This window comes from Amaranthus tricolor, chromosome 15 (genome assembly GCF_026212465.1).
Source record: "Amaranthus tricolor cultivar Red isolate AtriRed21 chromosome 15, ASM2621246v1, whole genome shotgun sequence".
NCBI lineage: Eukaryota > Viridiplantae > Streptophyta > Magnoliopsida > Caryophyllales > Amaranthaceae > Amaranthus > Amaranthus tricolor.
In genome coordinates, this window is record NC_080061.1 from 694,010 (window position 1) to 714,610 (window position 20,601).

Sequence of the window (20,601 nt, forward strand, 5' to 3'; positions counted from 1 at the left end):
TTTGTGATGATAAAGGATAGTTCTATTATTCGATTTGATCTTACTTTGAGCACGTGTTATTTTTGTAGATGAAATCTGAGTTTGATTGTGATAATACCAAAATACCTCCACTTAACTTATCTATACTAATTAATCCTTCCCAACATAATTAAAAGACTAACTTTTCCCTCCCTTTTTCATAAATTCCACCCCCTTTTCTCACTCTCTGTTTAACCATAAACCTAAAATCGCGCCTTCATATTTTTCTTCATCTTTCTATGTTTATTGTTTATGTTTGAAGATGAACATCATCATCTTCATCCTTCATCTTCTTCATCCTCATTCTTAGTTTTCCTCTTTCTCCTCTTCGACTTCATCCTTAATTTCCTCTCTCTCTTCGTCATTTCTCTCCTAAGTGATTTAACCTAACTCTAATAAACCCTAAAACTAGATCTGGAGCATAAGAGTTAAGCCGATAAATTAATAGATAAAATAAACATATCATCGATATGATATGATGATAGATAATGAATTTGTGTTAGTTTTATCACAAATACAGAGTAAGAGTAGGATTGGGTTTAAGCAGCGTCTCTCAGGAGACTGGTTGTTAAATTTATTTATCCACATTTAGAGATCGATTTATAATACTAATAGTTTGTAATTAGATGTAATCTTAAATTTAGAGTTCAAATTTTTTTTTTTTAGCCTATATTTCAAATTATTGTGTACGTCTAATTAAATTTAAATTGGTTGTATGAGGCTCAAATTCAAATTGTATTGTTCAAGACAAGATAAACAACTCCATTAGCGTGGGTCCAATTTGTTAATTATAATTATAAGCATCAATTACTAAGTGCGTTATAGAGGTTAAGAGGTGGCCGTGGCCTAAACCAAGAGTCAATTGACTGATTACTGATTAGAATGCAAAATACAATTTGGCCACTGAAAAATGGGTAGGTTCATCGATGATGCACCGCAGACCACAGTATCACATGCATAATTGTATATTTGTATGCAATGCACAACTTGCATTTTGGCCTTTTCGCCTTCTGCTTAGTAAACACCAATATTATAGAGGATCGGATCATATTTCAGTTGAAGAGCAAGTATCACTCATTCGTGAAAGATCATGGGTTCTATACCCATAATATTCTTAATCTGCCTCAGCTTACCCTTTAACTAAAAAAAACACTATGAATGCACAAACCTCGAAGAAAAAGAAAACAAAACAAGGGAATAAGTTGAAAACACTATGAAAAATAGCCTATTGTTAAGCAATTCAATGTTCAATGTTTCCGTTCATTGCTTAAAACTATCCAAAACTTACACAAGCAAATGAAGGAAAGCAGCTCTGCATCCGAAGCTGTCCTTTATTATACTGACTTGATCCATAAACAAATATAAGCAAATTCAATACATCAGGTTCAATATCGACAATACATATAACACTCATGTACTTACTAATCACTGTTGCTCGAATGATAAATAGAATTTGAATTACTCTTAAGAAGTGAACACATTGTCGAATGAAGTCCATGACCATCTGAAAAATCTTAACAGCCTGAGTAACCAAGGGACATTTGAGTTTCTCTCAATCAATGCTCAGCATGCAGCAGCGAATTCAAATAGCTGCTTGCGGATCTGCAATATGAAAAACATATAGATGAACAATGAGGAATATTGAACAAAAAAATCATCAATTTCACTCCTGGTAACTCAAAAGAACCTCCTGGTAACTCAAAAGAAACACAATGGCCATCCAAAACTAGATCATTTTGAGTCAACCTCCGCACACCTGATCTGAAAAGTGATATGATCATATGACCAAAAGTAATCTTATTTCCATACAAACCAGTTGACAGAGCTACAAAAGACCCAAATTGAGCCGTCTTAAGTCTTGACCCAAGCCTTAACAGAAGGACTCGACCAAATTTGACTCAAACTAAAACCCAATTTGAACCTGTTTTGTGACCTCAAATTTTCAGAATATTAAGCAACCTATGTTGCTTAGATCCTTCTCATGTCACCCCAAGTATGTGTAAACACTCTCCATTTGTATGTACCTATGTTGCTTAGATCCTTCTCATGTCACCACAAGTATGTGTAAGCAGTCTCCATGGGGTATGTATGGACACTTCCTAAAACTAATTTTTAACCAGACACATGTTTTCAAAAATTAGTTCACACCCAATACTTTGACATGTTCATATGTACCCACATCTATACCCGACACAAGTAAGGAGCTCCCAAAATAGTTGGCAGCAGACGGCATAAGTTAGCTTTTAAAAGTAACATAGGCATGATCTATTCATCTAACACGTGATTTCGCCTTGACAACTCCCCCAAAAAAGCCACAATTGCCTACGGCCTACCCACAAACAAGCTTCTTTCCAGCATTTTATTCTCAAGTCGTTCCATGAATGGATCAGATCCATAACAAGAAATAGACAATGTTAAGCTGTCAAACTGTTCTAATGAAGTATGAGGAAGATTCTATAACATATAAAAAGAAAATAGTGCAAATAAATCACCTGAGGAAGCTTCTTCCTGAATGCGACATCCAATCTTGCGTCAAGAGTGTTCTCACACACAATTTTGCCATCTCGAGAAGCCAGAACAACACCTCCAGCACTAAAAAAAAATGCAATACAATTACAAAACTTGTGCAACGGATCTACAAGAAGCAAAAGAAATCAATATATTCTACATGAGTTCTTAAAAAACTCTATGATTAAACTACTTAGAAGAATGTTTCCTCAAAAAACGGATCCTTCACTGACAAATAAGCAACAAGCCTCAGTAAGGCTGTCGACCGACTTTCACAGTCAAGATGAACATCTTAAACAAGCAAACCAATGTTATCCTTTCAAAGATAAACAGTAAATTACCAAGAAAGACCATGGGAATGGTGATGAGGAGCTGGCGGGAGATGGACACTGTCAATGATTATCTCAGGAGAATGCACATTGGCTTTCTCTGCATATTCTTCTTTAGCTGAATGGATAGCATGCTCCACCAGGTGCACATCATCCTCACGGCAGCGCAACAACACACCAGGTTCTTTCAATCTAAGCAAGCTCTGTCAACAAGAAATATAAATGTTTTGATAGGAGCATAGCAATCTCAATCCCACATACATTCATTTTTTTGACAACCACATTTATTCGTTTTAAAAGTTCAAAATGTGAATATGGCTTACAAGTTACAACTATGAAATAATCTTTCAATAAAGCTAATATCACCCAACTGAAAGGAAAATATCCACAATATAATTGGGAAAAAAATCAAAAGGCATCACAGTACATAGTTGTTCATAAGTTCACTACTACTGGGCACCAGCCTTCAATAGCTTACCCAGTAGCCTCAGACTATGGATGATATGTGGACATATTTTGGGTGAAAATAGCATCTTAAGACCCAATTAAATGGTGATGGGAAGCGGTCTGGTCACTATTCAAAGGTCATACACTGTAAATAGCGGGTACATAGTAGATTTAAAGTTTACCCCACATCTAACCTGCCCTACCTTAACATTCCATCTACCAATTCCAATCATTCTAATATACAATAATCACTATCAACTTAGAAAAGCAGCATCTTCACTTCTAAAATAGAAACTGCTAGAAGGAATCAGAAACTCGAGATTATATATTATAATTTAGCTTGGCAATATAATCATGAGTGTTTTTTTATTACACAAGCAACCAGAAAGCTTTAAAGGTATATTAGGGATCGCAGGTGGCTCTAGAGGAGATCACGTGGATAACTGATTGGATAGTGTGGAGGGTAAGGTTTTCAATTGTACTTTGGATAGTGTCATGGGTAAGGTTTTCAATTTGTACCTTGGATAGTGCGGTGGATAAGGTTTTCAAATTGTACCTAAACGTAGATTCGCTGGAGAGTAGTGGATATAAAACTTTTCAGTGGGTACGACTGGACCGAATAAAAAAAGAGATAATCTCACTCACCTCCTCTCCTCCTAGTTGCCATCAATCCATCCTCACTTCATAACACTTTCCAGGGAACAAAAAGTATATTCAATATTTTCCTTTTATATATATATATATATATATATATATATATATATATATATATATATATATATATATATATATATATATATATACATATACATATATATATATATATATATATATATATATCAAAGAAGCTCATAAAAGATGATGATTTATTCAATCCCAGTCAATAATGCACAGCTTGATAGGCAAAATACACATGATATCCACTATTATAAACCTGAACAATGAGATCTTTCAAAAGATGCTTGTAATGATGATGGTGACCACTGATGTCCAACAGTTTTTTGGAAGCTTCTTCTTTCATGGCATTAACCAAGTCATCTTGAGCTTGAAGAACCTTGATCCGAGATGCATTGAGCTGCATGGAGTATTCTCTGCCAAATATGCGAATAGTAAGTGCATTATTATTCAGGACTAGATGTTACCCCAGATAACAGCACTCCACTAAGTTTAATCAAGTCAAGCAGACTGCAATACAATACCCCTTCACAAGGAAATCAATAGGAGAGTATCAAACATGTTTTTATCTAGGGATGCACTAAAATAATTACATAGATCTTGTAAAACATATATTTTATCTAACTTTCTCTCTTTCCATTCACTTCTTAATTTCCAAGCCATTGTAGAGAAAGGAAAGCTGGTGGCATCATTCTAAATAAGAATCTTCTAATCAAGAAAAATACTCACAACAACCAATGTTGAAGGTTACAATTTTGGAAACAGGCAATGACTTTGCGATGGAGGGAAGCGTACTTGGGCACTAAGAGAAAAAAAAAACTTTCAGGAAATGATGATCAATAATTACTATGTTTATGATGTCTCAATAGCATCTAACAGTAAAATACGACCAAAAATTCAATAGGATAACATATTTAGGATCACATAAAATGCTTTTAGTCGCATACTTAGCATCATAGTTAATGATTACAATCACATGTAGCATCACATACAATGTTTCTGGCTGCATACTAGGCATCATTGTCAATGATTTCAATCACATACTAAGGAACCATAGTCAATAATTTGATCACATACTTAGCATTATAAGCAATTTTTTGATGGCATTCTTATAGTCAATGATTTCAATCACATACTTAGCGTCATAGTCAATGTATTCGATCACATAGTGAAATCTAAGTCCAACAATAGCACGATCAAAATAACAGCAAGAATCAAGAGAAAAAAAAAAAAAAAAAAAAAAAAAACATTCAATCACATTCAAGAAAAAAAATTTTTTAGAAAAGCAAAGAAATTACATTTTTCTACGAATTTCAACTTGCTTCTCCTTACGCTCATACTCCTGTCTAATCTTCTTCTTCTCCGCCTCAACTAACTGCAGCTTCTCAATATTAAACTCCTACAACAATCAAAATCAATCAATTCCAATCCAATCATTTCACAAAATCGCAAATCCGATACAAAATCAAACTCCTAAGAACGAATTTCGAAAATTTCAAACAAATTTTCAATTATACTTATCAAAAAGAAAGAATTACTTCTTCAGCAGCAACAGAGATCTCATTAGCTTTCTCTTCCGCTTCTTGACGGATGAATCTAACCATCTGTTGGATCTGCTTTTGAACATCGGTATCATTCATCTTCGGATCTGTAGAAGATTTTCTCACTCTAAGCTTGATTGGGTGAGAGTAAGAGGAAGTTGGAGATCAGTTTTTTCTTCTGTCGTTTCAACTGGTCGATGACTGAATAATGTTGGGAGGTTTTGAAATATGGGAAGGAAAACGTGAGCTGGCAGGTGGAAAAGGTAATTCACGGGAGGTTTATTACTGTATAGCGGAGATTAGTTAAAATTAAGGGAAATTCCGAAGTTTCGACCAAGTTGTTCGCAATTAGTAAAATAATTGATTTTGTAAAAAAAGAAAGTCAATAGCTTTGTTTGCAGTTGGTAGATGCGAACAGTTTTTTTTGGCTTTTTTTGAATCAAATCCTTTATTCGCAGTTAGTAAGTGCAAACAGACTCATACCTCAGGTTTGGGAAGTAGGTGCTTATTTTGAAAAAAAGTTGATTTCAATCTTATTCTATGATTTTTTTTAATAATTTAGCTTATTCATTTTAAATTTTCTGGTTAGGGATGGGTAAGCCTTCGGTTTTAGATAGCTAAATTTAGATTCAAACACTATTTTTTTTTATCGGAGTTAGATATAGAGTCTGAAAAATTTAAACTCAAACGTGGATTTAAGGTTTGAATCTGGAACTTTTTTTTCTTAACCAAACTATAAAAAATAGATTATGGAATATTCGTCATTTCAAACAAAATTATTTTAACATTCTCAATTAACAATGATTTTGTAGTACTCTACTGATTGAAAGATTAAATATATAAAATTTTCCAACATTCAAATTATAAAAGAAAATATACATTAAGTTTTTCAATTTTTAAAGTACATATACGACAATCACATTTCAAATGACATAAATTGACAAAGTTTATATCAAACAAATAAATACACATACTATGAATATCATCATCATCATGCCCAATATCAAGCTCGAGAGCAAGGTCTAGGAGAGGGAAAGGTTGAACAATCCATACTTGTACTCCCTTCACAAGGAGAACTAGATGAAAGCAGTCGATTTTACCCCCAAACAGAAGAATCCCTGCCTAAGAGAATATGAGTGGCAACGTTGTCTCAATAGAACACCTGCTAGCAGAAAAATACTACATCTACATAAAATAGCATAAAAATAAAAATAAAAAATAAAAGATAGATAATATAAAACCACGATAAGAGGATAAAGAAACAAAATGGAGTAGAAAAAGAAAAATATTTCTACAATGGTGCTCACTTAAAAATATTTTTTAAAATGGTATTTATGTTACTAAGCTATTTTAATATTGGTTTGGAGTCTTCAAAACTTATTGTGAATCAAAAGAATAGTAGGTTCAAGTAGAATTAGAAAAGAAAACAATAGATTATCTAGTCCTCACTAAAAAATTATTTTCTAAAATAGTTTTTATAGAGAAAAGAAATTTAACCAATTTTATTTGATTTGGAAACATCAAACCTAAAAATGAGACCGACAAAATAATTGGTATAAATATCATATAACATGTGATACATAAAATCAATTATGATACAATAATATAGATACACGATCGTAACAAAGAATTAAAAGTTAGCTTTCTCTTTTAGATATGTCTAAAAATATCATTTAATTAAATGGGTTAGCTGAATGTAAGAATTATTTTGAATTGACGAAACATAGTTAAAATTATTATGAACACATTTTTTTTATAAATAAATCAACATCAAACAATAATATTATATCCAAATGTTCATTATAGCTTTTCTTCTTTAGGTTTCACTGTTAGTTTACTTAAATCAATCCAAGCCTCTGGCTAGATATAAGAATATCAAGTGAAGTGATTTTACCTTTTTCATTGCAAATTAAAGATACTGTTAAAAACTCTTAAATCCCTCAAAAAAAGGATTCCTACAATTGTTTTAGCTCACATTGAGGTTTGGGAGTTCCAAACCAAAAATAACGTAGCTTAGTGTCAAACCTCACCTACATGAACACTACTTTGAGAAAGTTTTTTTAAAGAACACCAAAGTAAGAAATTTTTTTTCTTTATTAACACAATATAGACAAATCATTCTATATTAGTTTTTATATAATTTAAAAAAAAAAGATCAATGAGTTGCAAAAGTGTGGACTTGAACTCGAATTCGAACCCTAAGATCATAAACCCAAATTCGACCTGAACCCTTAAGGGTCCAAAAATAGGTAGATTCAGACTCTTAAATTAAGGACGAGTATAAAACCTTAGGGTCTAGGGCTATGTCCATTCGTGGTTGTGGTTAACATCGATTGAACTAAATCAAATTTAGCAAATTCAACACATGCATTCTTAGAGGGACCACAGTGAGATGGTCTCAAAAACAAACTCTTATTGTAATGATTGTATTAATTTAGGTTATTAATTTATATATAAGACATATCTTATAATAGAACTTTCTCATACAACATTTTGTATAAATTATAACACTTTTAGGGGTGTTTGGTATGGAAATATAAAATGTAATGGAAAGGAAAATGATAAAGAGGAGTAAGGGTAAGGGTATGGGTTGTAGTTATATGTTGTTTGGTATGAAAATATAAGAGAAACACTTAATTGATCATAGAAAAGGAATTTGTTACTTGACATAAATGGATGGTAACAAAGTAAGGGTATCCATTACCTTCAAGAAAGGGATTGGGTTAACCTAATATCATACCAAACAAATATGTGGAGTAATGGTAATTGAATCCCTTAGTATTAAAAAGTTCATACCAAACACCCCCATTGTATACCGCTTTTTAAAGATGAATGGATCTAGCCATTCAAGTCTCCAAATTGAATCTAGTTCTGTTTATTATCTACCTTTTTAGTGAACTAATTTTAGGGGGTGTTTGGTAAAGGTTTTTTCTATGTAGGTAAGGGATTCAATTAACTTATAAGCTTACTTTTTGTTTGGTATCAAATTTGGTTAAGCGAATCCGTTACTTAAGGGTAACAAATAACCTCATTTTGTTTCCTCTCATTTAACAATGGTAACAAATTCCCTTTCTTCCCTCTTTCTATCATGCGAAATTCAGAAACTTCGGTACACTTCTATCATAACGTTGTGTTTATCACCTGCACTTATGAAAATCAAATTTCAGCCCATGTGAATAATTTAAAATAATATATTTTATATTTTTTAAATCTAGTTTTCAATCGTAGTAGACCCAATAATGTAGTGGAAAATTAAAATTTATTTTTGTTTTATATTTTTTAGGTTTGACTTTGTTTGTTGTAAATTGTTGTTCATCACTTTGATTACTATAGAAGCAAATAGCAAAATAATGGGAAACAATGTGTTTCCCTTACCTAATTATACCAAACAACTAATTACAATAATCCTTATCATTACCGTTATCCTTCTTTAAGACTAACCTTTTCATTTCCTTTCCACTCTTTATACCAAACACCTCCTTAGTGTTTACAATAACTACCTTGAGGTACACCCACTTTATGCAACTTATATTATCGAACAACATAACATCAAAGAATAAGCAATAAGCAATAGTAACAGCCAACAGCTGCATAATGAGAGTAGCACAGTTTCCAGCAACTCAAAAACACCAACAAAAGAATAAATAGAGAATGTCTTGTTTGCTTAGCTGAAATAGAGGAAATATTTCTATTTATTACTTAATGAATATTTTTTTTCATAAAATGTCATCATCAGAGGGTGTTTCAATGAAATAGAGGAAATGTCTTGTTCGCTTAGCTGAAACGCCAATGTTTTTTTCTATTTTCTTTTGTCCCATTTATATTGCTAAATATTTCATCATTAGCAAAGGCGGATCTTCCAATTGGCTTAATGAGGTTCAATCATGGATCATTAAACAATGTAAATACTCTATTAACAATTTAAAAAAGTTTTAGTCTTGTGATTTAAAGTATAGTTTTTATATTAAAGATTGAGAGTTAAAATCTTGTCTCTACTAATTTTTTTTATTTGAATAATAATATTAACAGTAGAAAATCAGTCATTAAACATTAAATTATTAAAAAATAGTTTCACTTTACGTAAGCATCATATCAAGGAGGCCCTAATTTTTCGGGGGCCCTGTGTGGTCGTATATGTTGAACATGTTCAGAACCTCCTATGACAATAGATTTTAAAAATAATATCATATATTGCATGCATTTATAATATGTGTAGTAAGTAATTATGGTATGTGAAGTAATTATTGTATGTGAAGTATGAGTTTATGGAAAGTGTAGTAGTTGTTTGAGATTTTGTGAAGTAGGTGTTTATGATATGTTAAGTAGATGATTATCTTTTCCATAAACACCTACTTCATATATCATAAACACTTACTTCACTTACCATAAAGTCTGTGTTTATAATAGTTTTAGTAGGTGCTTATGGTATTTAGAGTAGGTATTTATTGCATGTAAAGTATGTGTTTATAGGTTTTAGATCATGTTAAAACCAATAAAACTAGTGAAAACTGAAAATAGATGTACATAAAAGCTTAAATGATGTACATAATTCGGTGGCAATTTTGTATATAATTTGACATTTTCTAAAAGGTATACATGCATACTTTAGAAGGTGTACATATTCGTATGACATTTCTGTAAATAATATGAAAATTTTCATTCATGAAAATATATACACCTTTGCTGCAATATGTATATCTCAATCTAATTTTCAGCTTTCAGAATTTAATTATTTTTATCTGATTTTGCCCCTGTATGTACAAAATGTAAATGTATTTTTAAAAACAAAAATTTTAGAACATCTTAAAAGAGATGGTCTAAAGAGACCGTCTTAAAAAAATGTGTGTTATTTGAATGTTACGTTACGAGGAAGTCGTTATTTATAGAGTTAACAAATCATTTATATGTTGTGGGATTTAATAGAATGAGAGTTTTGTGAATTTAATTTATTTTTTTAATTTTATTTATTTTACTATTATTTTTTTTATCTTTTATAGTGATTTACAAATCACGATAATTAATTAGAATTTCTGTTATCTTATCTGCCCCAATAGAAAGGACATAGGGCACGTACGAAAAGAAAATGGACTATAATGATTAATGAGTAATGACTCCCACAGTCCCACTCTCAAATTCAAAATCAAGACAAGTTGTCGCTTGCAACTGAAGTTTTCAAGTCACCCCCAATTTTTCGAATTTAAAAACTCTTCTTTTCTCACAAAATTCTCCAATTTCACCAGAATCAAATCCTCTGTTCATCAAAACCTCCGAAATTTTCAAGTCGATTGATATCACATATCAATCCCCAAAACCTAGAATTGAAACAGCAATGCAGAGTCGAATATCGAATCACCGGCTGGCAGGTTCGCCGATTCGGTCGCGAATTTCTGCTTTAATGCTTACTATGTTCGCTAGTATGGCTTCCATCTACGTTGCTGGCCGGTAATGTCTAATTTTAGTTGTAAACTTGTAATTGAAACATTGTGGTAAGTTTTGTATGATTTTTTCTTTTTGCGGGGTTTTGATTGTAAATTGATTCGTTTGATTGGTAGATTATGGCAAGATGCAGAGAATAGAGTTTATCTTATTAAGGAACTTGATAAGAAGATTGGTAAGGTATAATCAAATTTTCTTATGTGTTTATTTGTCAATTTTGCTTGATAATTTTCCAATAAGATTATGCTGTGAATTTCAAGTTGACATATTGACGCGAAAAACAAAAGTTGGGGCTGCTACGTGAATTAATATATCAGTCAATGTGATTCTTCATCTATATTAATTTTTTTCCTATCTTAATCTGTAAATTTCTAATTTGTTGTCAAGTTAATTTTTTGGTGGCGGTGTTGTGTTAGAATGTTATTATCTGTGCATTTTTAGCTATATATTGTTGGATGAGTTTTATGAGTGAGTTGATTACGGTGAATAGTGAAATGCGAAGGTTTAAGTGCAATGCGATGCTCCTAACAGATTGGATGGGCATTTAGAAAAAAACTTGGATTTGGAGGAATGACCGAAGTGGTCAGTGTTCGTCGTCAATTTGAAGTCAGGTGAAGGGGGAGGGTTGCTGTAGATAACCAGCGTAAAACTTTGAAACATCTTATGACTCCAGTCATATTTTAAAGTAGTTTTTAGGTGTGTTTAAGGATTTGATGAGAATAAAAATATGGTTTGCTTATTTCTTATACTCTTGTCAGTTGTGAATGTGGCATGTGTTTATTTCGGGTGTGATCACAAAACTTGAAAAGGTAACAGTTTTGAGTATTTAAAAGCTATCCTTTGCACTTCATCCATTAGGTTCAATAGAATGTAACTTGTTAATTGTCTTAACTCATAATGGTTGCTTCAATCGGGTCAGATTGTGTCATGACAGTAGTTTTGGTTAGGGGAATCAGAGAGACTTGGACTGAGGATGATTACATGATATAAGGTAGGTCCAGGATTTGAATGGTAATTTTCTTTAGTTGAAAGGGTTTCAACCTGTCAAGAAATCGTTTCTTCGGGATGGTGGTGAGAATGAGAAGATCATTTCCACATGTCCATGTTTATCATTCTTGTGAAGAATTTGCATAGAATTACTGGACATTGATGTTTACTGACTGTTGCTCATTTCAACAATGGAAAAAGGTTAAACCTTTTATGAGGCACTTTTGATAGTTCGGGAAGAACTGGGAAAATCCTTGTACTTATGGAAGATAGTTAACTGCACATTCTTACTTTCAGGGGCATTCAGCTATATCTGTTGATGATACATTAAATATAATAGCTTGTCGGTAAGCTGTCTAATCCTTCTAACTGTTGGGGGGGGGGGGGGGTGCCGGCACTGAATTTGTTGGGCTACATTTACATTGTTTTTGATGTTAATGTATATCCGTGTGCAGGGAGCAGAAAAAGAAATTATCAGCTCTTGAGATGGAGGTTGCTGCTGCAAGAAAGGAAGGATTTATTTCAAAATTCTCTAGAGTGAATGAGGATACTGTTAAAAAGAAGCTTTTAGCTGTCATGGGAATTGCTACGCAGTTTAATCGGAGGAAGAACAGAGAAGCAATCAGAAAGGCATGGATGCCAACTGGTAATAGGAGTTTTTGTTTATAACTTACAAGTATTATTGTTAAAGTTAGGTGTAACCTTCTAGTGGCTTACTTTGTTCTGTGCAGGAGCTGCATTGAAAAAGCTAGAGATTGAGAAGGGAATTGTTCCAAGATTTGTGATTGGAAGAAGGTTTGCATTTAGATGGTGTGCAAAATATATGATTGTGGTCTTTTTTTTTTTTCCCTTAAACTTAACCATAATAATCTATCTTGCAGTGCAAATCGTGAGGACAGTTTGGACAGAGAGGTGGATGCTGAAAGCAGGCAGACCGGTGATTTCATTATCCTTGTATGTTGAACATCTACGATTTCCCTATCTAGAATTCGTCTAACTTGAAGACTTAGCTTGTTTCAACACTTCAACTATGAGCTGAGTTCTCGTAGGATCTTGTTTGTCAGTTTAGATGCTGACTGAAGTGTGACTGCTCATTGGCCATTGCTCTTTTTTATGTTACAATGTGATGGATAATTCAATGCTGTTTTGAAATTCTGTCTTTCATTTTTTTCTTTCCTTTAGTATACCCCTTCACTTGTACGTGTTTAACAGATAGTAGCCAGCATGCCATTATAGTTAAATTGTTCCCCGGTTATTCAGGATGATCATGTAGAAGCACTGGACGAGAATCCTAAAAAGACAAAATTGTTTTTTGCTTATGCTGCTGAAACATGGGAGGCTGAGTTTTACGTCAAGGTCAATGATGATGTTTATGTTAAGATAGGTATGTGTATCCATTTGATTCTTGTCTGGATTGGAAGATGCTATAAGGACATTCAAACTCACACGCTTGTTTTTTCTTAAGAGAAATCAAGCCCTACTATGCATGTTTTTTTGTCATGCAGATGTCCTTGCTGCTGTTCTTTCTGCAAATTTGGATAAGCCTCGTATCTATATGGGGTGCATGAAGTCCGGGGAGGTTTTCTCTGAGCCGTGAGTGCAATCCTAACTTTTGAAAATAGGGAACTTATCTTATGTTATTATTTCATCTATGCTTAAATATTGATGAATTCTAGGGGTCACCAATGGTATGAACCAGATTGGTGGAAATTTGGCGATGGAAAATCGTAAGTAAATTTATTTTTCTTTTTACCCTCTACCTTTTTCCACAATTCTCTTTTATAAAGTATATGATGAAAGGGTGAAGGGAGTATACTTATTTTGGAGTAGTCTCACTTGTAATGCGGTGTCTTTTGTTAGCCTTTTCTTTTTGGTACATAGGAAATTATTTCTAGATGTGTAGTCAAGGACCATCCATGTAGTTGAGCTGATTATTTTGTTGATACGACTGGCAGTAAGTAGTCTCACTGTATTAGTTATTTATGAAATTATGTTTGGCAAAATCAATTGATGGCTTCCTTTGATTTGTTCATAATATGTATTAAATTTCATGCAAGGATATAGTCGTAACTTGTACTTTATCTTCTCTGTTCTTAATTGAGCGGAACATTGGGGTTGGTATATATCATAGTTACATGGAACGTGGAACGTATCAACGTTTGCGATCCGGTAACAACTGTCCCATCACCACGAAACGAGAGCCAAATCGCTCAAGGTGACGTCTCGGAGTAGAAGACCTTTTTTAAAAGGTATTCCAGCCTTCATTTACAAATTAAAGAACAAAGAAAGGAAGAAAAAACAAGATGAAATCTAGAACACTAAAAAAATTCACTTAAAGACAAGTTCGTAAAGAAAAAAAAATCATTTTTAATTAATTTAAGTTTTTAAATATATTTTTTATACATAATGTATCTTGTACCAATCGTTCCCCAGTCAATCTAGGTTGCGTTCCTCGTTCCGTTTTCTGTTCTCGTCCCCCGTTCCAAACTAAAAGTTATTCCAGGTAACAATGGTATGTACTAAGGAGATCATCCATGTGATGAGAAGATAGAGAGAGAGGGTGACCTTGGGAAGAGAGAAGTCAAAGGGAAAAACTAATAACTGTATGTAAAGTAGGTTGGAATTATATATAAAGGTTCTCTTCAATATCAATAAACTCTTAGCCTTGTGTCAGTTGTCATGTATCCAACACATCTATCTGCATCTTTGGCCAGTAAATGTTATACAGTGTGGCGAAAGTCTTTGTGATTCCAAAATGTAGATACAATTCCGTGTTGAACAAATTAAGCCATAAGCTCTTTGACTTAAAAGTTTGTTGCACATACTGTCTTTTTTTTATACGAAAAGAATCTTGGGTCTTAGTGCCTAGCTGCAAAGTGCAAGGAATGAGGTGTGCGCCTCATGATGCGAGGAACCAAACTTTGAAGTAAGGGGTTTGAGAAGTAGATGGTGATTGTGGAGAATAAAAAGCTTCAGTTGCACTTTAGGTACTCATTTCCATGCCTTAATGTGAAGTTTTTCTTGGCATAAAAAGCATTTGGCTGTTAGCCTTGGCGCGCCACTTTTTCAAACACCTGTTTCAATGCAGAAATCTTCATAGATTTAGGAGTTCCTATACTCTTAAGATGACCTCGGGCCTCCCCATTGTTTTGGAAGTTTAACAAGGCTGCGTAATGTTATCTGATATGGGCAGATGCAGATTGAATCCCAAAACAAGTGTGCACTGTACATTTATTACTGCAACAGTCCAAACTCCAATCTCTTTTTTTTTTACTCAAGATTTTTTGTCAAACCGTTTGCTTCTATGAGTAAAGATCTAGAATATATCAGCATATTTAAACCTTTGTCTGTTTTCTTAATAGAATTCATCAAATTTTTATAGTGGATAGTGTTTGCATGTAAGGCAACAATCTCCATGCTAATAGCAAGAGGTTTCTGATGGATATGAAGTGAAAATTATTTTCTTTTGAAGTATTTCTCTGTTGTCTATCCCAAAACATTTTTTTATAAGGTCTTGGCAAATGATTGGATTAATTGCAATCTCTTATTGTCGTTTTGTTTTAGTGCTTTTTCGTCCAACCTCAAAGAGAAGTTCAAAGTGGTAGGAGGAATGCGAAACTCTTTTGATCAGAGAAGCGACACTAATTTGTCTCTGGGGCCCTGTTGAGTGGACAACTATCTGTTTAAAATTTTTGGTTTCAAAATTTTTATAAGGTGTCTGATTGTCTTATTATGTTAAGCTTCAAAATTCCAATGCAATTCATGTATAGGGTTTTGTGGTTTGTTGGAGGGAGGGGGAGGCTCTTGTGAGTTGTTACTGCCTCATTGTTTACGGAAGAATGGTTGCCTTTACCAAACCGACTCACAATCAAAGAAAAAGGATAGCAGAAAGTTTTGCTCGACTGTCTCACTTCACATTCACATGCTCTTGGCTTTCAGCTTTGATCAGCGCATCATTCTGCAAACCAATCAATGAAGATTAAGTATTAAAAAGGTGATAAAAAGTAATAATGCAGAGAGAGCAATGTAGTGCTCTAGAGACGACTTGAGGTAAATGGGTGCTGTTAATTACATGATAAGACTGGTTATCTATTTGACTTTTAAATTAGAGCTTTTTGTGGAATACTTTTGATTTAGGTTTAAGTCGAAGCAATTTCATGCAGTTTAGGTGAGCTGTTGATTGACTTCAAACTCTAAAGTCCAAGTCTTTAGTTTTAACTTAGATCTCTCCATGATGCTAGTAGACAAAAAGTAGAGCTGGCTGGAGGTTGCCTTCATATGCCTGTTGAATGTTGTTGCAACTTGCACATATGGGTGCTGCCGTGCAACTATGCGGCTGTGCCTCTTCACTTCTTCAAACTTGTTCCTAGCCTCTCTGTTTGAACATTATTGTCATTATTGGGAAAGTGGTTTCATTTACGCGATATAACTATATTTTAAGTAAAAAAAGCCTTCACATCCTGGAGTGATGAATTATAGTTCACTCTTATCATGCAATTTTCAGTTATTTATGTGTAACCAAACATGATGGATTCACTATGTTCTTTTTTATAAATCGTGTCATTGGAATTCAGTGTGAAGAATTTTAATTTAACTGCACAATTAAAATTCTTTGTTTTTGGATTGCTTCTTCATTATTGATTTTTTCTGCTTACCTCAAGTAGGATAAATTACAGATTCAGAGTTGTGTCTTACATGCATTTATTTACGTGGAAACTGTGATTTCCAATATCATGATTCTTAATGTTCTATGGAACCATTGCTCAAGTTAATATGCTCCCTCTTTTGCGATCGTCAAAACTGTTGGTTAGCTGTTTATTCGGAAAATCAGTGTTCTTCATTGACTTTTTTTTTGAAGGGTTGGGGGATGGGGTTGTCTTTGATTTAAGTAGCCTAAAGGAACTAATTTTCATATGGTAGGTACTTTCGACATGCTTCTGGTGATATGTTTATCATATCGCAGGAATTGGCTCAGTTTGTATCAATAAACAGGTTGAGTTTCTCCGCTCGCCTCCTTGTCTTCTTCCAACATACAGATTTCTGCATCAAACACTCATGAAGTTCCCACCTTAATTGATTTTGCAGATCTATCCTTCGATCCTATGCCCACGATGATATTAGTGTAGGGTCTTGGTTTATTGGACTTGATGTGAAGCATATCAATGAAGTGAAGCTTTGCTGTTCTTCTTCATCGTCAGGTATCTCTTATAAATTCTGAATAATCCAAGTAAAGTAGGGATTGTTGAAGTTGGGTTTTCCGCCCTTTTTATGCCTCCTAACACCATTGAATCTTGAACTATAAGTTAAGAGGGTGCCAGTGTTATTATCCAATCAAAAAAACTAGGGGACCAAGTTTTGAACTCCACACCTCTTATTTAAACCTTAAACTCTTTACCACTAAACTGCATAGTTTATTGTAAAAATTTGACAATATTAAGTTTTATAAAATGACCCTAAAATTTTCAGGGGGTTGGGCATCTTTGCTATATAGAAGACCCCACCTCCTATGCATGTGCCATTTTAAATTTGTTTTGCTAATTTAGCTTTGATGCTGGAATTCTTACTTTTCCGCTGTCCACATATGAACTTCTTGTTGCTTGTTGCTTGTTACTTTTCTATTTTGTTTTGAAGTAGACTGTTATCTATTTGTTTGAAACCGATGAAAATGCAGTGCCATGCACAAGAATTCAAATACTGGACACCTAAAATAAGATCAAATAAATGCTTTGAACGTGCCTACTATTTAATCTTCCAGAGACATAAGAATTTTTTTTCTTTTTGTTAAATTTTAATTATCCTGGCTGTATCCTGTGCTACATGAGCATGCATATTTTACCAGGTTATATCACAGTCATCGCAATGTTGTTGGAGAGCACATACATCAGAAGTGAAGGTTCTGATTTTGCAGTTTAAAGAAGTGAAATGTGTGATTGATTCAAAATTCTGTTGTTTCAGGAGGTGTATGTGCTACTGTATGACTTAGCATGCTGGATGTTTTTGATCTACAAGTTAACAATATAACTTTCACGGAGACCATTCTTTGCCTCAGCACTCATGCCATTATACGCTGAGAATGACACCTTGACACACTTCTGCTATTGTAAGTTGATTCTGTCTTTATCTAAAAGGATATGGGATGTGCAACAGCGACTTCCTCATATTTGATGTTTCTAGTTCTTAGAATAGGTTTCCGCAGACCAAGTAAGAAACGCATCCCACCTCATAACATACAAACTGCTGAGAAGTTTATTCACATGAAGGGAAGTGGTATTCCCTTGCTGTATACCATTTACGTAGATGTTCACACAAATAACATCCAAGAAATATTTTTCACGGTTCATTTTAATCAAAGTACATACTTGTGCAGAGTTCGAGACTGATAGTTCATTTATTCCATTTAATTATACTTTCCGATTATAGTATTACTTGCGCTCAGGTTTTTTCCTGCAACACTACTTTATCTCTGCTGAAAACTGTAAAAATCTGGTCAACTGATAAAGCTGTTACCACTTACCAGATGGTTATACAGTTTGTACCCTTAAACTTGAAGTTCTAGATTCTATAATTAGGTTTCCAACTGCACAAAAAGTTTTGTGCCTAATTTTTCTTTGTGTTGATACTTGATTGTTATTACCATCATTCTTTCAACTGTTCATGAATCACATTATAAGAATTGTGATTGCAAGTGGTACTACCGTCCTGAGTCATGATTGCATATGTACCTAATTCTTTTGCCTTTTAGGTCAAGTTAGAAATGATTCCAGTTTTAGGCCCTTAGCAGATCACTCTTCTTCTGTCTTATTTGCTGCATGGTCATTTTCAGTCTAATGTACAAGTTTGGTGCATTTGTGTTGTTTGTGGCTGGTGGCTGGTGACTGGTTAGTGGTGAGCAATTGCTGATTAGTCAGTTACCAAACTTTCTGATACATTTTCTTGAACATTTCTTTGCTATTCTACTATTATGGTTTCCTTTGAAGTCAATTTTCTTTTGCTCCTTGTCTTGGAAGTAACCCTCCCATACATTTGAAAAAGGGTTATATTTCTCTTTATTATTATTATAAGGGTAAGGTTGTGTATATCTGCTTTCTTAATCCCAATCTAGATAAGAGCGTAGGCGAGAGTCGGTTATTTCATGGTATTAACGTACCGGAATGACACGATTGTGAGGGTCTCGGAGTCCAAAGTATAGATGTCCCATCTCGGAAATGGTTGATCAAAACTTGATTTTAGCGCATTTCACCCTTATGACTTATGAGAAAGGAGGTAGAGGCGGTGATTTTAGCGCATCAAAACTTGATTTCCGCACTCCAATTGATCTTTTGTTCTTTGTATCGTGAAGAGCGGAAATAAAAAATTGATGTGCAGAAATAAGCTGCCAGAGATGAATGGTGCAAAATTTGCACCTTCCGTAGCGATTTTATTATTTTGTTTTTTTTTTGAAAAGGAAGGTGGTAGGTTGTTGAATTGCTCCCTATTATTGAAGAGTATGTAGAAACAGTGACTGCAACTTTGTTGGGAACATGTAGGCGTGTTGTTGATGTGTCTAATGAAGGTTGTTCTTGTATTCCGGCTGATGATAGAGGAACCATTAATTATTTTATTCAAATTGAATGTGACATCTTACTTATGGAATTAATCAATTGAATGTGACATTATTATGTTAGTAAAATAATAATATTCCTATGAATTTGTTGTTTATATTGAATTTGTATTGCATCAAATTAGGGGATATATTAGTTTTTTTATTCTTATAATTGTAATAGAGCTTAGGTAGGCTTTTTCATTATCCTTGTTTGTTTTTAGTTTTCAACTTTTTTTAAAATGAAGTAAAAACCAAATATTCAAAATCAGAAAAATGATTTTTACTTTTTAGTTATCAGTTTTTAAAATTATCATGTTTTCAATATATTTAGCTAATTTTTAATTCGGTATATATTTTATGACTCTGAAAAAAAAAGAAAATGATAATAATATTGTACATGTCCTTAGTTAGGTCATGAGTTATGACTAATGTTCATCTTAGTAAAGGAGATGTATAATCATTAAAGTATTATCTAAAATAAGATTAAGTTGTTTATTAAAAAAGTTAATTCATGTTTTTGGTTCAAAGGCTAAAAAGTGGTACATTAATGAAATGACAGCGCCAATTTTCATGACTTTTATCTGACTATTCATAATATTATCCTTGGTGGTTAAGTCACTGCATACGTGTTTTAAGCCTAACTAGGCATGGATTAACTCTAATCAGAATTAGCTTAACATGATTCCCCTTTCTCGATTGTTCATCTTTGCACCTAATTATTCGCGTATCTTAAATGACTAAAATAGCATGGATTTCACCAAATTTTTTGTACATCGTCATCATCAAATTCAGTGTATTCTGCTTATAAAAAAATTATGATTAAGTTCTGGAGAAGGAAGGAAGACGGCAACTCATACTCCATAAAGGAGAGTGCGGTCAAAGATTTCCTTTGCTCAAGAACATGCAATTACTCTCAAAGCTTGCAACTTACACACTATGATCAGTACAAATAAATAAAAGAAAAATAAAAAGGAAAAAAAATAAGATACAAATAAAAAAAATCAAAAAAGTAAAATTAAACTAAAAATTAAAATAAAAATAAAATATAAATAGAAAGGTATAAAAATAAAAGCGAAAA

The 20,601-nt window shown here is 33.3% G+C and overlaps 2 protein-coding genes across 9 annotated transcripts; one reads left to right on the forward strand and one right to left on the reverse strand.

The window, feature by feature from the left end:
- Window positions 1-1,210: 1,210 nt before the first annotated feature.
- Window positions 1,211-5,761, reverse strand: LOC130801190 (V-type proton ATPase subunit E-like). Its single transcript, XM_057664970.1, has 6 exons — window positions 5,516-5,761; window positions 5,276-5,376; window positions 4,237-4,393; window positions 2,868-3,058; window positions 2,511-2,610; window positions 1,211-1,620 (listed from the first exon to the last, which is right to left on the reverse strand). Exons 1-6 carry the CDS (start codon window positions 5,615-5,617, stop codon window positions 1,582-1,584), a joined length of 690 nt encoding a protein of 229 aa, XP_057520953.1. The 5' UTR covers window positions 5,618-5,761; the 3' UTR covers window positions 1,211-1,581.
- Window positions 5,762-10,626: 4,865 nt separating this feature from the next.
- On the forward strand, window positions 10,627-19,718 carry LOC130801355 (hydroxyproline O-galactosyltransferase HPGT1-like). Of its 8 annotated transcripts, none has more exons than XR_009039571.1 (13): window positions 10,629-10,960; window positions 11,071-11,134; window positions 12,239-12,288; window positions 12,397-12,587; window positions 12,673-12,736; window positions 12,823-12,895; window positions 13,202-13,325; window positions 13,447-13,534; window positions 13,618-13,668; window positions 16,862-16,933; window positions 17,027-17,139; window positions 17,897-18,041; window positions 19,468-19,718. XR_009039571.1 is itself a non-coding variant. In XM_057665198.1 (12 exons), exons 2-12 carry the CDS (start codon window positions 11,082-11,084, stop codon window positions 17,917-17,919), a joined length of 897 nt encoding a protein of 298 aa, XP_057521181.1. In that variant the 5' UTR covers window positions 10,628-10,960; window positions 11,071-11,081; the 3' UTR covers window positions 17,920-18,307. The 8 variants fall into 8 exon arrangements, 4 of the variants coding, with proteins under 4 accessions (XP_057521181.1, XP_057521180.1, XP_057521179.1 ...); XR_009039570.1 differs by lacking the exon at window positions 19,468-19,718 and adding an exon at window positions 18,116-18,307; XR_009039573.1 differs by lacking the exons at window positions 17,897-18,041; window positions 19,468-19,718 and adding an exon at window positions 15,506-15,991 and having other exon boundaries at window positions 10,627-10,960; window positions 17,027-17,079.
- The last annotated feature ends 883 nt before the right edge of the window (window positions 19,719-20,601 follow it).